The 17,091-nt window shown below is 47.9% G+C and overlaps 1 protein-coding gene across 1 annotated transcript in view; it reads right to left on the reverse strand.

Moving 5' to 3' along the window:
- Positions 1 to 17,091, reverse strand: part of LEMD1 (LEM domain containing 1) — a 62,408-nt gene that overhangs the window by 21,347 nt on the left and 23,970 nt on the right. Inside the window, exons 4-5 of the mRNA XM_034667123.1 lie at positions 5,917 to 6,036; positions 4,981 to 5,103 (exon numbers count right to left, since the gene is read on the reverse strand). Coding sequence (XP_034523014.1) covers positions 4,981 to 5,103; positions 5,917 to 5,998 — 205 coding nt within the window. The 5' untranslated portion in view covers positions 5,999 to 6,036. The remainder of the gene's footprint in view (positions 1 to 4,980; positions 5,104 to 5,916; positions 6,037 to 17,091) is intronic.

A 17,091-nucleotide genomic window follows, 5' to 3' on the forward strand; every position in this document is an offset into this window, starting at 1 on the left:
TGAGCCATTTGGAAGAGTTTTAAAATTCTTTAGAAAATTTGATAAGCTATCAGCCTTACTTCATCAGATTTGAATTCTGTTCAGATGGGAAGCCAAAGCTACAGCCTACTACAAGAATACGTGTGCGTGGGGTTTCCTTTTCATTTACTGAGGCTCAGCGAGGAGCTTAAATACTAGACCATATTCGCAAACGAACCTGTTGGTCGCTAGAGCTGTTTGGCCGATGAGATGAGGTGAGCTCTGGGTTCCTACTCTGTGCGAGAGCCTAAGACAGCTGGGGAAGGGGATGAAGGGCAATTTTAAGGGGATGACAGGCACGGCCTTGGAGTCGGGCCTTAAACAATCACAGGATTTTAACCACAAGAAAAATGGGCAGGGGATGGGGCGGAGAATGAAAAGAATTCCAGGCATAAGTAACGGTTGAGGCAAAGGCACATGGGAAGGAAGTGAGAGGGGTGGGAAGCCAGGGAAGGCTCTGGAGGGTGATGAGGGAGATACTGGAGTCTCTTTGGGGTGGGTAGTAAGTTTGCACCTTGCTTCTGGGCGAATGAAGGACGTAGCTCAAACTCAGTTTGTACATCTGACCTGGAATCAGGAAGGGTTAGTGGTAGAGGTCGGTTAGGAGAGTATTACAAGTGTTCCAATAAAAAATAAAAAGAGTAATATGGGGGCGCCTGGGTAGCTCAGTCAGTTAAGTGTTAGGCTTGATCTCAGCTCAGGTCTTGATCTCAGGGTTGTGAGTTCAAGCCTGCATTGAGCTCCGGCGTGGAGCCTACTTAAAAAAAAAAAGGAAAAAAAATGGTAATATGGGGGCAAGTTAGGATGGCAGAAAGGAGGGATGGATTTTTAAAAATCATAATTCATTGGCAACTGTTTACATGTGAGGGGCCGTGGGTGTGCCAAGATAACTCTGAGGCCTTGAACCTGGACAGCAGGAAGGTGGTGAAACCATCAAGGTGAACCAAGGCCACAAATGTGGGTTTGGGGTGAGTGAAAAATGAGCGTGGTCCTGGATGTCCTCAGTGGGAGGAGCTAGGAGGTAGAGCTTGCCACGGGGAGAAGGGTAAATAAATACACTTACGTAATCTATGAAATGTTCACGATTATAAGTAACATTTGCTGCATGAATGCAGGAAAGAGGGGAGGAAAGACAAGGAAAAGGAAAGAGCTCTCTGGGAGGTGGCTGGATGTGGAGGCCTCTGACGTGAGGTAAAGGGAAGGAGGTGGGCAATGGAAATGATGCAGAGCAGAGGAGAGGGGGACCGGGGACAGATCTCACTGAGGGGCCGAAAGAGAGTCAGAATGGGAACTGTCAGAGGGGCAGAACCAGGAACCGAGTGAAGAGTGTTGTCAAAATGGAAGGAGACAGGCATCTCCAGATACGGAGGGACAGTGGTCAGAAGACTGGGAAAAAGTCCCTGGGGTTGGCGTCTTGGAGTTCATTATGTGAACTAATTATGTGCCTCGTTCTAGAGCTTTCCTTTCAGGGCCTTTCACTTCGCACCCACCCTGTAAGGTAGTACTGCTATTAAGCTGCACGAGGAACTGACTTCTGTTAAGTGACTTCCCCAAGGCCCCAGGACGAAGCCTGGGGAAGGGCAGGGCTCTAAGCCAGCGAGGCCTCACCGCAAAACCTCTGACCCTCACACACTTGGCCGCGAGCTTCAACACGGCAGCGAGGGGCGGAAGCCAGAGCTCAGTGTCTGGGAAAGAGAAGGAAGCAGGAACTCACATTGATTTCTCCACTCACGGTGGCTCTGGAACTGTGGTCAGGGCTCCCTGTGAATGTGGACCCCGGGGGCCTGGGAAAGGGGAGGGGAATGGCAGCCAGAGGGCAAAGCAGGGTAGCCGCAAACTCAGGGAGGGGCAGGAGGACGGTGACTCTGGGTCTTGACCCCGAACATGGAAATAGTTTCACCAAACAGAAACCTGCATTACAACGAGCTGCTGTAAACTAGGATTTTACGGCTAGAACAAAAGGGAGTAACTAGCTATTTCCTTTCTTAATACATAGGAGGAGTGTTATTTCCTATATTTAACATATTATGGGTAGAAGTATTCATGCATTAGAATTGTACATACTTTTTTGGGTCCCTTGTTTTTTTCTGATGAGAGAATGATATTTCCTTTCAAAATGATAGTGGCATTAAGCTCTGGATCATGGAAAACAAAAGGAAAATAGGCCATGAGAACATACGAGCTAGAAAAGGAAATAAACACCAGCCATCAGGGTGAATTCTCCCAATTGCAGGGCAGAAGAATTTCGTGAGGGAAAGAAAATTCACTTTGCCCTTCTGAGGGCAAAGGGCATTTCTGCAGTAGCCTTTGTGCAAAGTGCTGAGGCCTTCCCCTGAGGACACGGGGAGGGCTCCTGACAGGAAAGCTGTCATATCTGTATGACTCCAGGAGAAACACACTGCCGAGCTCAAGCTGGGCTGCTGTTTGCAGTCTAGTCATTGCCCCTTTGAACCAGCTGCAAGCCTGAATGTCAAGATCGGGCGGGAGGCTTTTCTCCTCCTGAGTCGGAAGAAGCCCCCAGAGGAGGGAAGGCCAGGGCTGCACTAAAAGGCTTTAAGATCAGGGAAACTGCCCGGGCCAGGAAAGGTGGCTGTTCATCAGCCCTGGGCTTCAGCCCATGTAGAAGCATTTTGATAAACCTGGAGCAAAATCAGGGCCTTTGCACACGCAGCAGAGCTGCAGGAGAGGATTTTAAAGGAGCCCTCCAACTCAAAAATATTTGGGAAGCTGGAAAAGAGGTTCGACCTTTAAAGCTATGTCCACTTGGTGCCCAAACAATGAGAGAAAATGGAAAAAAAAAAAAGTCAAAGCCCCCCGTTGTCTGGATAGCCTACTGTTTCGCCTCAGGTCTGAACTGGTCCCCGCCACATGCTCCCTCCTGCCCAGGACGAAGTGTTTCTGTGAAATGCTCAAGGCTGAATCTCCCCAGGACCTTATCCGTCCCATGGCAACCCCTTCATTCTAATGCCACCGGGGTCCTTGAGGCCCCTCCAAAGAGCAGAGTCAATGTCTCATTCAGCCCTGACCCGGAGAAAGCAGTCATTGCGTACTTGACCTAAGCTCCATCCTTGACACCGTAAAACTGCGTGACAAGGGAGGGACTGACCCAGAGCTTGCAGCTCCGGCCTGACTGCCCGCAGTTGGCTGACCTCGGGTGGACACAGTATGGAAGGCAGTGGCCAAGCTTCCAAACGAGAGCACCCATTTTCTCGAGGCCTGGGTATACACGCTTCTCTGGGGAGGGCTGCGTGCTGGGAAGCAGGAGAGCTTGGTCTGGGACCACCCCAGCTTGGCTGTGCAGCTTTGACCTGCACTCCTGGGCAGCTGTGAGCAGTAAGGACACAAGCCTTCCTCTCTGGAATCTTCCAGCCTGGCCCTTCATTTCATCAGAGGGCTGGTCTAGTCCCTTCAGCTCCTGTCTAGGGCAGGAAACACACGCAGTCCGAGGTCTGGGGCAGGACTCTGAACATATCCCCCAACCAGAAAGGGTCTGGGGCATGCTCAGGGGCCGATGGGGTCCATCTCCCAGGCCTGCTGCTCTTTCAAATGAGGCTGGCCACTTGGGACTTAAGGAAAGCTCTCAGAGCTGCAGCACGGCAATACCAGGCACCACCGGGGGATTTTTCAGAGGGCCCCAGGCACCTATCTTACTTGTTAAACTATTCGCTTGAGCTGTATGAAATTGCCATTTTTTTGCAGGTCAAACACGGTCAAAAAGGTAATGTGTTCATCCTCACAATAGAAATTGTGAGAACAGGGGCGCCTGGGTGGCACAGCGGTTAAGCGTCTGCCTTCGGCTCAGGGCGTGATCCTGGCGTTATGGGATCGAGCCCCACATCAGGCTCTTCTGCTATGGGCCTGCTTCTTCCTCTCCCACTCCCCCTGCTTGTGTTCCTTCTCTCTCTGGCTGTCTCTATCTCTGTCAAATAAATAAATAAAATCTTTAAAAAAAAAAAAAGAAATTGTGAGAACAGTGTAAGGCATGTGTGAAAAGAGCACAATTATGAGAACCAGACCTGGGTTCAAATCTCAGTTCTGTCACCCTCTTTTCAACAAACACATTCTGCATTCCCGCTCCATGCCTGGTTCTGTTCCAGGAGCTGGACGTGTAATGGTGACAGAGACAATGAACCTTGTTCTTCATGGCACATGCTGGAGCCGCTTCCTAGCTATTTGATGTTGGGCCAGTCACTCGGCCTCTCGGAACTTCAGCTAAAAGTTTGTGAGGGTTAAATGAGCTGTTGCACATTAGGCCAGAAATGCACTGGGGGCCTTCAAGGCATGGTAGTTCCTGTTATTTTAGTGTGGCTTGTAGAGGACTCCTACTAAATATTTATTGAATGAAACAACCTTGGAACGGATTGTAGGAATCTTCGAGCCCACCCCCTACGGGAGAAGGTGCCCGTGGGGGCAGGGGTCAGTGGAACAGAAGCCCCCGGATCCCAGAGACCACAGCTCTGACCTACCCTGGGGCCTGGAAGAGACCAGCTGTGGTCAGCTCCCATGAAGTCAGGAGGGCAGTAGGCAGAGGAGTTCCGGGAGTTACCGTTTGGCTCATCTTTCTGAATGGGTTTGAAATCATTTCATCTGAAGAAAATGATTGCCACATTTATTGATTGAGGCAAAGCAGAGGTTGGGACCTCAAAGGAGATATGGAAACTACCTGCAGGAACTCCCGGCTTGAGAACGCAGAGATTTGGCTCTGGCTAATAAGAGGACATGCAAATGGACCAGTCCTTCCGCCCCACTTTCCACCCCGAGGAGTCGCGGGCATGAACATGGACATGGAATAACGGGCTCCTTTCGCAGCCCAGGGGCCTATCCTCCAGGCTCTGTGTGCAAATAGGCCATAAGGACATTCCACAGGTCACCCTGCATAGCATTACAAGCCTCCCAGATCATCCCAGACAAGGTCTGAATAAACACACAGTTACAATCTAGCAGTACAGCCTCTGAGGGTACCTTCACTGTCGTCATCATCCTGAGCTCTGTCCAGCTCCTCAGGTCCATTCATCCCAGGTGATGCACAGGGAGGTGAGATCAACAGTTGCACTAACTTTTTTTCGTACACTTTTCTGGTGGAAGCTAAAGAAGAATGTGGAGAGCAGATTAAGTTATCCTGCTTGTGTAGGCGATCTCACTGCATTCATGGTATTTCACCACAGGATTCTTGTTCTTGCACCTTACACTGTTGGTTAATTACAGTCTTTATAATTAGGTCCACCCCACAGCTTCTCAACACACTCCTTTCCTTTTTTTTTTTTTTTTAAAGATTTTATTTATTCATTTGAGAAAGAGAGGGAGAGAGGGAGAGCGTGCACAAGCAGGGGGAGAGGCAGAGGGAGAGGGAGAGGAAGCCCAACATGGGACTCGATCCCAGGAACCCGGGATCATGACCCGAGCCTCGAAGGCAGACACTTCACCATCTGAGCCACCCAGGCGCCCAGTGCTCCTTTCCTTCCACAAACAATAGGTGAGGCCTCCATGGATTAGGCAGGGAGGCAGGCATCGGATATATACAAAAGTAAGACTGACAAAGTGGCACTTCCTATCTATGGGGAATATGAACTATAAGTACATCGACAGTTAACATAGTGCACATACTAGAAACGAAAAAAACCAACAGGGTCATACCATCAAGAGTAACTGGGTTTTCCTCGTTGGAAAAAAACCAATCCTTTCTCTCGGGCACCATACTTAGTATCCTGTGTGTAGCACCTGGGTGTATTTATCACTTCTTCCCTCTTTATGGTTTTCTGTGTTTTAAGAAATTTTTTTCTATTTCCCTTTCAATGTTTTTTTATTGTGTGTGTTCCTTCCACTGTAAATAATTTGAAATCTTTGGAGGTAGTTTTTAAGTAATAGACAACGAGTCTCTCAAATGTGCCGTATACATACGTAGTATGGGTCCAGGTGAAAATCCAAGCTTAGTAAGTTCATACTGTAATTCATAGTCACTCAGACACTTCACATCCACCATGGTGTGATAGGAGCTTGGTCTCTTTCAGACAGTGGAATCTATGAAAGAGGAAAACATTAAATTCATTAAGGCAGCCTTGCAAAGAAGAACTAAAACTTTCCCCAAAGTCCACAGAAGTGCTTACAACCCAATTTCCCCAGTTTTGGAGGCACACGGGCAATAGCCCCCAAGTCACCATTCTCTGCCACACGTCTCTCTTGGGTTTAGGTTGCCTCAGTGCAAAGCTTTGGGTGGGTGTCACTTTCCCCGGTGTGTCTGGGGTTGAATTATGTCTAATTTTTCTACTCAACGAACTTGAGAAAAGTCTTCTGCACCAAGCAAACCCATGAACAAATAGTTCTATGACTGCTTAGGAACTCGGAGTAAGACTGGGCTCTGGGAAGATAAGAAGTTAATTAAATATGAAAGAGCTGAGAGAGATTTTCTAGTGAGTTAAATAAAAGTTATTTATCCCTGCCCTCCCTTTGATGAGAGTCCAGAGAGTCCAGAGCGCTCAGTTATTGCAAACACTAGTAGTTTTCACACTTGTAATTTAACTCAGGACATAACGAGATGGTAGTTTTTAATTAACTGCCGGCAGACTTTGAAATTGCTGAATTGGCGTTTGAAAAAAAAAAAAGTCAGCTATTTGTTCTCTGGCACATAAATTGATTTATATAGGCTTACACAAGTCTTGATTGGCTCTCCCGTCCCACACCAGCCTCAAGTTGAATCACACTTATGCCCTTGATCCCTTTATCCCCCCAAAAGGACCCCTCCGCCTACTTAACGAAATCCTGAAAAAGCCACGTTTGTCAAACCTTTCAACAGAGATTTGTAATGTAGAAGTTTATTTATCGTACCTCACTTCTATTATATTTCCAGGCTTTTTAATATTGCGGTGAAAACGACTGCAAGCCGATCACCCAGTGTAAGAGGATCTGGACCAATTTTAAGTAATGACTTTGCCTTTATTGGTGATCAATCAATGCCCAATTAGGAAGAACATTGTATACAGGCTAGAAGAAGCTGTGAGTTGTCATGTATAACAGAGCTGTTGGAGAATGCCTCGCTTTACGGTTCTCTTTAAAGCCACACTTGGGGGGCGCCTGGGTGGCTCAGTCGTTAAGCGTCTGCCTTCGGCTCAGGGCGTGATCCTGGCGTTCTGGGATCAAGCCCCACATCAGGCTCCTCTGCTGGGGGCCTGCTTCTTCCTCTCCCACTCCCCCTGCTTGTCTCTCTCTCGCTGGCTGTCTCTCTCATTGGCTGTCTCTGTGTCAAGTGAATAAATAAAAAAATCTTAAAAAAAAAAATAAAGCCACACTTGGACCAGAGTCACATTCTGGCACACAGTATGGGCTTAGTAAATGGAAGTTTCCTTCTCTGCTATGTGTTGGGGAAGCTGAATTAACATTTTTGGCCCCGAGGAAATAACCTAATATAGAAAGGAAGAGGACAATACACCTCAGATGTTGTTTTTTTATTATTATTATATCATTAGAAGCTAGCTTACGCAGATCCCGTGACATTCGTTCCCGAGAACAGCTGTGTGCTGTTTCATCAGCTTCCCCAAAATAACCTCCAAAGAACCCTCATCAATTTCAAGTGACACTAGACAATTGCCTAGAGGGAACACGCATATGGAAGAAAAATATTCAAATGGAATCCAACTGGATGATTAATCCACTTACCCCTTTACATGGTTGTCTAAAGTCTGTGCAGTTGGGTTGGTTACTAAAGCTGGGGGAGCTTCACCCAAGGGTTTCTAGTAGCAACCAGTCCCTTTTTGCCTGTTAGATATGATGGTAATCATAATACTGACAGTGTGACATCAGTAAACCCCATAGCAACAGACTGATGTGAAAGCCAAATGATTAATTTAACCTAAGTTCAGGCAGAAGGAGACACTGGTTGACTTTATAGGCAGCCTGCCATGATAAAATGTCAAGAGATGCAGAGAAGTTATCATTATGCACAGGAAGTGAGGGGAAAGAGCCGCTACCGAACCAAACAGTGCCAGGAAACTGGGAAGACAAAGGGAAAATCAAACAAAGTCAAGCGTCCCGCCCATCCTCAAAAGATCCACAGTAATAGATCGGTGATTTGGCCATGGACTCTAGGCGGAGTGAGAAAGTAGAAGGTGATATTAACTTGTCAAGGAATTGCTCATTTAAGAATAAGAAGATCCTTTAGACTATTAGCTGGAATCTTTTTAAAAAGACTGCTGAGACTTTAGAAACAATCATGCAAGATAAAATGTAAATATGGGAGAACACACTGCCTTCATTAAGTGCCAGGGATAGGGGGGAGTCACCTGAAAGGGTTAAGGGGACAGTGTGCCAGCCTGCCTGGAGTCAGATCCCAGCTCTATCTCTTACCAGCTGGGGGACATGGGGTAAGGTAAGTTACTAACCTCACTGTGTCTCCTTTCCTTCATCTGTAATGGGGATGACAATGGTACCTACCTTACAGGGCTGTTACTCAGTGGCAATGAGTTTATAATTCACATAAAATGCTTGGCACCTAGTAAGCACTACGTAAATGTTCCCCATTATTCTAATTATCTGTGAGCCATATCCTCAAAGTCTCCAGATCTAGTCTCTTTCTCAGGAGCCCCTATCCCATTTACACTTGCCCATGGGACTCGACCATTTCAACACCAGCCAGATTCTGGGAAAAGATTAAACATCTTTGTGTGTATCATCAGGGAGGCTCATTGACTGATTCCAGGCTGTGGTTTCGAGGGCTATAGCTCCAGAGTTTCTGAATAGAGCATCAGTTTCCAAACAAACATGTAATGCAAACATTTGCCAACATCCAAACATTGGATTCACCAAACAAAGACTTGGGAAATTGACACATTTGTTTCAATCAAAGCAAATAAATGATAGGCTTGGGTTATTAGGATGCATAAGCATTTTGTTTACATTTCCCAGAATTGCTTTCAACAAAAAAGCAGCCAGCAGGTGGAACTGCTTGCATTTAAACAGACTATTAGGATGAAACAGGCATTTCTAGAATATTTTCTTAGACCTCTGCGGTTTAAAGGAAGATAGGATTCAATCAGATGATCTGATTGGGTTGAGCCTCCTATTATGCGCAAACTATTCTGTCTGAAATCATTCTCCTGAAGAACCCACTAGCCCATCCATGATTCTGTTCTCAGCATTATTCTGTTTAAGAATTCCTGTACTCTGCAGGATCCAGAAATACTTGGTTTTGATGTTTGCAGCACCTCTTTCCCTCGGTTTTATCCGTGAAGTCCTGGGCATTTGCTTGTTTTTTGTTTATTATTCCCTCCGTGGCTGCAAAGGTATTTTATTCCATTTCTTGAGGGAAGCAAGTTTTAATTGCCAATCGAGGAGGTATTCAACATGATAAGGTATCTAAACCCTGAGAGCTTCCTCTTTTCATTAAAATGTAGATCCAATTTCTTTTCCCTTAATATCACATGCTGTTACTAAACCGAAATAACGGAAATAGTAAAAGCCAGATGTCACTTTGGTCTCAGGTTTGACGTGGGGCACCATTTCCTCTTCTCCAGTTTAATCTGCTGTTATTTACTAACCCCATCCTTTGGAAGAATGCACAATTTAAATGTAAATGCAATTTACATAGGGGAGCAGATAGTAGATTTGCAGTTTCAATTGCCAATAACCGTTTGCAAAGGGGGAAATCAACTAAAGCAAAGATCAGCAGCTGTCAGGCTGAAGTCTGCATCACTTGCCATTATCCTAGACTTTCCTCCTGAAGGCACCTGCCTCTGAGCCTCAGAGCTGCGGGCAAAAGGAAGCTGAGAACTGAGGCATCTTCCCAGATATTTCAAACTGCATTTACTATTGACTAGGGGAGGAAAGAGGAAGCTTGGGTTTCAAATGGGCAAATTCAGTTGGCATCATCATTGGAGTCATTAACTGTCTCCATTCCTTCCAATGAATATTTATTGATCATCTCCTATGGGACAGACATCATGCTTGGCCTAAATTAGAGAGTGGTAGAAGAGAAAACAAAGATACAATGCTCCTTTTAAGGTGCCCATTGTCTCCTTCCAGAAAAGAGAACAAATAATGACAGGAAAATAAGGTAAGCCGTTGACAGAGTGCAACAGGAGCCCAGATTTGGAAGCCCCTAAGTGCTGAAAGATTCATTTAGGCTGAGACTTCCAGAATGAGCAGTAGTTTGCCCTATAACAAGCGGGCTGGGGACAGCCAATCTAGGAGCATAGTGATAGAAGGGAAATGAGGGAAATGAGCTGGGGGACAGGTTGGGGCTAATTTGTGAAGGAGCCTGTGGGCCATGTTGAAGAGTTAACCCTTCACCTCTGCACACATTTGGAAGTTTGGAAGTGGGACTTGGCAAGATTAAATTTCTATTTGACACTGGGTGGGGTGGGGGCGGGAGGGTGGTGTGTTCATGCATTTGATACAATATAGGTTTGGTTCTGAGTGGAGATCCAGCTGGTGGTGCAGAGTCTGGAGGCTACTTGGGGGAGTTGTTACAACAGTCCAGAAAAGAGTTAATTCAGACTTGGACAGGCCAGTGTGGGGGAGGACTGGAGAGGAAGATACAGGATCCATGAATGATTTAGGAGCTGGAATAGCCAGACAGGATGTCTGATTGCATGTTTCCTCCTGACTTGACTGGCGCAGGCATGAGCTCCCTCTAAATCTTTTGTCTCAGCCATGAGCCCACTTACAGAAGGACCCATACAGAGTTTGGTCTACANGGGGAGGGGGTGGGTGGCTGGTTCTGTGTTCATGCATTTGATACAATATAGGTTTGGTTCTGAGTGGAGATCCAGCTGGTGGTGCAGAGTCTGGAGGCTACTTGGGGGAGTTGTTACAACAGTCCAGAAAAGAGTTAATTCAGACTTGGACAGGCCAGTGTGGGGGAGGACTGGAGAGGAAGATACAGGATCCATGAATGATTTAGGAGCTGGAATAGCCAGACAGGATGTCTGATTGCATGTTTCCTCCTGACTTGACTGGCGCAGGCATGAGCTCCCTCTAAATCTTTTGTCTCAGCCATGAGCCCACTTACAGAAGGACCCATACAGAGTTTGGTCTACACAGCACTGACACTGAAATGATTCTGTTCTCTTCCAGTCAGCCCTTGATTATCCACACTCCTTGAAGGCAGCAGCCATGCAGATAATCCATAGCTCTCTTCTATTTGGCTTTGGAATTAATTACACCTTTTAGAGCAAATTTGCCTTCCTAATTAATCTTTCTTAGGCTAATATTAAAATTAACTAATATTCTCCGAGCCTGTAACAGCTGGGCAGGGGAGGGGCAGAGTGGGGAAGGGGAGGGCAGGGTAGCTGCTCAGATCCAGGCTGAGCAGCAGGAGAAAGCCACTTCACATTAAAATTCGAGGTGAATCATCCATGGGGGGGCGGTGCGTGAGCTGGGTCTAGCTCACTGAGAGGCAGCCATATAACCAGAGACTTGGATCCCTTGGGAGTTCAGTCCCTGAGCACCTACTATGCGCAAACGCATGATTAAGCCTGAGGCTAAGATGAACACAGCAGTGACTGAGCTGCCTGTTTAATGGGGACAACGGAGGAGTAAACAAATCGTTTAATCAAACGCAGTCAGGGCTCTGGCAGGAGCATCTTCTCAAGAGAATAAGGCATGAACAAGGTTAATGGAGAAAAAAACAAAAACAAATTTGTAGGAAACAAAGGGGAGAAAGTCACTTAGTTGCTGTTTTATAAACACACCAGCAAATATGCTTTTAATAAAATGAGTGCATATAGCTTCTTCTTTCAGTAACTCAAATTTGTGAATTTCTCTTATGTGAAGTAAGGTGTGATCCTCCCTCGCGATTTTTAAGCTATAATACTTCAGCCCCCAGATTTCCTCCGAGCTACCATGGAGGGGTGGGGGCACAGAGCAGCCCTGACACTCAAGGGCAGCCAGAGCAACCTCACCCCTGCCTGCTTTCCATATTGAGCTCCTATGAAGACTGACTCTATTTTATTTATTTATTTATTTATTTATTTATTTATTTATTTATTTATTTATTTAGAGCACGAGTGGGTTGGGGCAGAGGGGGAGGGAAAGAGAGAATCTTTAAGCAGGGTCCATGCCCAGAGCGGAGCCCAACTTGGACTCGATCTCATGATCCTGGGATCGTGACCTGAGCCGAAATCAAAAGTAGGATGCTTAACCGACAGAGCCACCCAGGCGCCCCTGAAGACTGCCTTTAAAGGAAGAATCTCACTGCTACACAAAGTTAGGAAGCTACTTATCCAGACTGTTTTCTGCACTGCTTCCTAAAACCAAAATGACCTCTAGTCGTGTTATGAAGACAAACCAAACCTTAGATAAGGACAAATTATGATCCTGAGGGCTTCGTTCCTGGTGTCCTGTAAGTCCTGCATATGGAGATTTATTGTGCATAAACCTGCAAGAAATTTTGGATAGTCCATGGGTGACAGATAGATGTGGTTTTTGTCCTCAGAGGGATTATGTTCTAAATGAAGAAACCAAAAACATGCAAAGGAAAAAGTAAATCAAAGATCATAATCGAATACCCACACAGTGGTACCCACGAGTGCCACAGAAGTTCAGAAGCAGAGAAAAAATTCACCACTGGTTGGGAGTGGTAAGTGTTCAGGGAAAGCTTCCTGGCGGAGGTGGAATTCAGAGTGTGAGCTAAAGCACCAGCAAGGTCTGGATAGGCAGGAAGCAGGAGGATGGGCACTCTAGGCAAGGACACATTATGAACAAAGGAATGGAGTAGGCTGGCTTCAGCAAAGGATTTGCTTAGAGAAGTGAGTGGATGCGGTTGAACCAGAGAGCCCTAGGATTTCCTATTAGGGAGTAGGCCCCCAGGACAATTCTGCCTCCAGGATCCTCCCATTCTGGGACCCTCTGATGACAGCGATGGGTCGCCCCTTGAGGCCACTGACAGAGGGTGCTCAGGGGTGAGAGCAAGGCCATCAGGAAGACTAGCCTGAGGCTGCAGGGCAAGATGCATTTCAGAGGAAGAGACCCCAGCAGGGAGATGCCTTGGGTTCTTGAACCCAGTTTCCCCATGAAATGGTCAGGAACAGTAGTCGAGGAAATGCAAAGAGGCTTTGGCCTGCCAGAGTCCCAACCAGGAGCTCAGAAGCCACCAGAGGACCTTTGGAGGCAAATGCAAGTGGTCAGGAGCACAAGCTCTCAGGTCAGACTGCCTCTGTTTGTATCCTAGACCTGCCACTTACTATGAACTCTGCGTCCCTGGGCCCTGGCTTTCACATCTCTACAATGGAAATATAATAATAATAATAGTACATTTTTCATGAATTACTGAGGACCTAATTAATGTACCTCAAGTGCTTAAAACACTATTTCCTTTTTTTTTTTTAAAGATTTTATTATTTGACAGAGAGACAGAGTGAGAGAACGGAGCAGGCAGAACAGCAGACAGAGGGAGAGGGAGAAGCAGACTCTTTGCTGAGCAGAGAGCCCAGACATGGGGCTCGATCCCAGGACCCTGGAATCATGATCTGAACCAAAAGCAGATGCTTAACTGACTGAGCCACCCAGGCATCCCTAAAACACTATTTTCAATAAGTGCCCACAGGTAAGTGCCCAAAAGTGTGAGTTGTAAGTAAGGCCTCATGACTATGCCATGGCATTAGGGACATAGCCCAGGGCTGTCCGTGGGAGACACAGGTATGACAGGGGCATCTCTCAACCTCACTCAGTATCATAGCGCACCATTCCTCCTGAAGCCAGGGAAACCGAAAAGCAGCTTGTCCTTCTATAAAGAACAGTCAGGGATCTGCTTTTCTTCCAAGGAACATTTGAGAGAGAAGGACTGCACTGGAGGGGATGGGTTTCCAGCGCAGTCAGGGGACAGTGTTCATTCAGCACGAGGAACACCGGGAACACTCGCTAATGAGCAGGCACATTTGATAAAACACTAGACAAACCAGATGGAGAGGCCGTGGTGGGACATCCAGTCCTGTCCTTAAAACCCAGGAGAGGGCGATTCTCATGGCTTAAAGGAGACTCTGCAAGAGTTTAGGAGAGCCACGGAAAGATAATCAAGGTGAAAGCAAAGGAAGCAAGAACAAGTAGGAATGTAAAATGGAGCCAAGAATTAGGCTAAGAGAGAAGGAAACCCTAATGGCCCATTGACACGGTCACTGTACTTGCCGAGGATTTCCAATTTGACCTAGTTTTCCAGCAGCCACACAAAAATCTAGTCCATTCCATACTCATAGAATAAAAACAAAACTGTTCCAGAGAATTCTATCTGTTCCTGGTATGAAGAAGTGTGGATGTTTCCTGGGGATCCTCTGAGTGTGGAGAGCAATGGGGAGGCAGCTAGGGGGCGAGGCTGAAGACTGGCGGTTGTGGGGGTGGGGGGGGGCAGGGGGTGCTGGGAAGCACGAGGAGCTCTCAGCTTTATCCTGAAGACAGTGGGAGCCATTTTTTATTTCCATAATTTTTTTAAAGATTTTTTTTAAGTAATCTCTACGCCCAACATGGGGCTCAAACTCACAACCCTGAGAACAGGAGTCGCATGGTCCACTGACTGAGCCAGCCAGGTGCCCCTCCATAATTTTTTAAACCCAATTAATTTTAAACAGTTTCAAGCCGGGGTGCCTGGGTGGCTCAGTTGGTTGGGCATCTGCTTTTGGCTCAGGTCATGATCCCAGGGTCCTGGGATTGAGCCCCACACTGGGTTCCCTGCTCAGTGGGGAGCCAGCTTCTCCTTCTGCCTGCCACTCCCCCTGCTGTGCTCTCTCATTCTCTTTCTGTCAAATGGAAAAAAAGAAAAACGCAGTTTCAAGCCGAAGGAAATTATAAGCAAGTAAAGTGAAAGTGTAATGAAACTCACACATACCCTTCACTCTGCTTCAACAGTTGTGAACATTTTGCCTGTCAGCAAAGGGCTTTGAACAAGGGAGTGACATGTTGCCTCTGAGGGGGATGCCTCCAGATGCTTCAGAGAGAATGGTAGGAGGGGTGCACGACTGGACACTGGGGTATCATTAGGTTGCAGGAAACCATTCATTCATTCAGCCAGTCAGTCATTCAACAAATAATTCCTGAGTTTGACCACGTGCCTGACACTGTTCTTAGTGCTGTGGATTTAAGAGTAAATAAAGTAATGGGGTTCCTGCTCTCCTAGAGCTCAGGTCCTAGGAGGGGAAAGCAAACAAACAAGCAAATGAAGTGAATAAGAACACTTCAGAGTGTGACAATGAGATAGTCTGTTGTGACAGAGAAGGACTTGGGGGCAGGGGGCTAATTCAGATTGGGTGGTCAGGGCGGGTCATGCTGTGTGTCCGGAACAAGAAGCCAGGTGGCAAGAGTGTGGGAGAGATGAGACCAGAGAGGTAAGGCAAGAGGAGGTGATGCCTCGGACCAAGGTGGAGGCAGTGAATGGAAGGATGATTTCTGGCTCGAATACCTAGGTGGACAAGGGTGCCCTTTACTGAGACAGAGAAGAGAGGTAATGGGCAGAGCTCAGACCCCCAGGGAGCCCCCTCACAGGTCCTTTCAAAGTGAGGGCCTGGCAAAGCGAAGCCACCTCTACCACCAGCTCCAGCCAAGAAACCAACCATCTATGCAGCCTCTGGACCAGAGAGTTGCCTCGGGAAATTCCAAATATCATCACTGTCACCCCCAACCCTCCAAAGTTGGTACTAACCCACCTCTACTTCCAAGCACGTAGAGAGTACGGAAGGATGCTTCTGGGTCCAGCTGAATTTGCTTGGGCGGTGGAAGAGGAGGAGACGCCACAGACTCTGGGGCGAGGGGGGGTGCGCAGACATTAAGCTGAATCAGAGGAATATGGTCTTCTGCGGTGATGCTTTTATCATCATAGCAAGGGGCCTCAGAAGCCATGTCTGTGTCTCATGCCATTTGGGGACTTGGCTGATCTCAATGTCCCCCGTCTCAGGTGGTTATGATGGCTGAGATTCAAAAGGAGCAGGATTTGGCTGGGAGGCAATCTGCAGGTCCAGCTAGAGGGAAGCCTAGCATTAGACTTTCCATGCTGTGACTTTTGCATAGTGCACAAATCAGAAGGGACATAAAAGGTGGCCTGCGATGATAGTTGGGGTAGGGAGGAGGAAGATGCCCCCAAACGCAGTCTAGACAGGAGACCATGGTGGCTAGGCAGGTGTCTGTTTCTGGAAATGACACCTCCAACTCTCCTTCACCCGATTTTCATCAGTCCTTGCATTTTGCCCTAGAAGGGCATTTTTTTTTTCCAGCTGTCTATTGTGGGGGGGAGGGAGGGCAGGGACGGGCATCCAGAGTCATTGTCTGGGAATGAATCCTGGACAGCAGGAGGCTGCTGCTCTCACTCCTAGTCCCCATCATCTGTCACCCAGCGAGGGCCGCCGGCAGCCAGGCTGCGGACTGCCTAATGAAGACAGAGAGGTGGTTCCGGCTGTGCACAGGTGCCGCTTCCCCATTAACAGAGGTGACATTCCGAAACACTACTCATTACAGAGCAGACATTGGACAGGCCTGGGACACATATTGATGGCACCAGGGCCAGCCAGCGTCTGTCTCAAATCCCTCTGCCCCTGAGAGAACAAGCGAGAGAGCCAGAAAGAAGCGTCATGAGTGTCAAACCCACAGGCACCGCGCTTTGCAGAGAAAAATTAATGCCTGCCACTCGGCGGACATTTAGGGCTAAGTCATTCTCGCCACTGCCTGCACACCCAAGGGTCCTTATCTTCAGGCACCCCCTCCCCCCAAAGGCTGACGAGCTCCCGAAGAATCCTTCAACTCCTTCCCTCCTGGGAAGGGCTGAAGGTGGGGCTGCTGTGTGGGTGTGGGGGGGCTGGTCCTCAAAATCGGACGTGGATCTGGAACGGGCCCACGGTGTAGCCAAGAGCCACGGAGGCGGGCTAAGGAGAAGAACTTGCAGACTGAGGGCGATCGGGGCCGGGCGGGGTGGAGCAGCACAGTCGTGGCAGCCCCTTTCCAGCAGACAGAAGCGGACAGAGCTCCATCTTGGCGGGGACGGGCCGCGCGTTCCCCTCGAGCCGGGGACCGCCGGGAACGGCACAGTCGGCCGGCGCCGCGAGCGCAGCGACGGCTGCCGGGGGCGCAGGTTCCCCGCGTGCGAGCTCGCCGGCCAGGACACCCCCG

Source organism: Ailuropoda melanoleuca, chromosome 8 (genome assembly GCF_002007445.2).
Source record: "Ailuropoda melanoleuca isolate Jingjing chromosome 8, ASM200744v2, whole genome shotgun sequence".
Taxonomy (NCBI): Eukaryota; Metazoa; Chordata; class Mammalia; order Carnivora; family Ursidae; genus Ailuropoda; species Ailuropoda melanoleuca.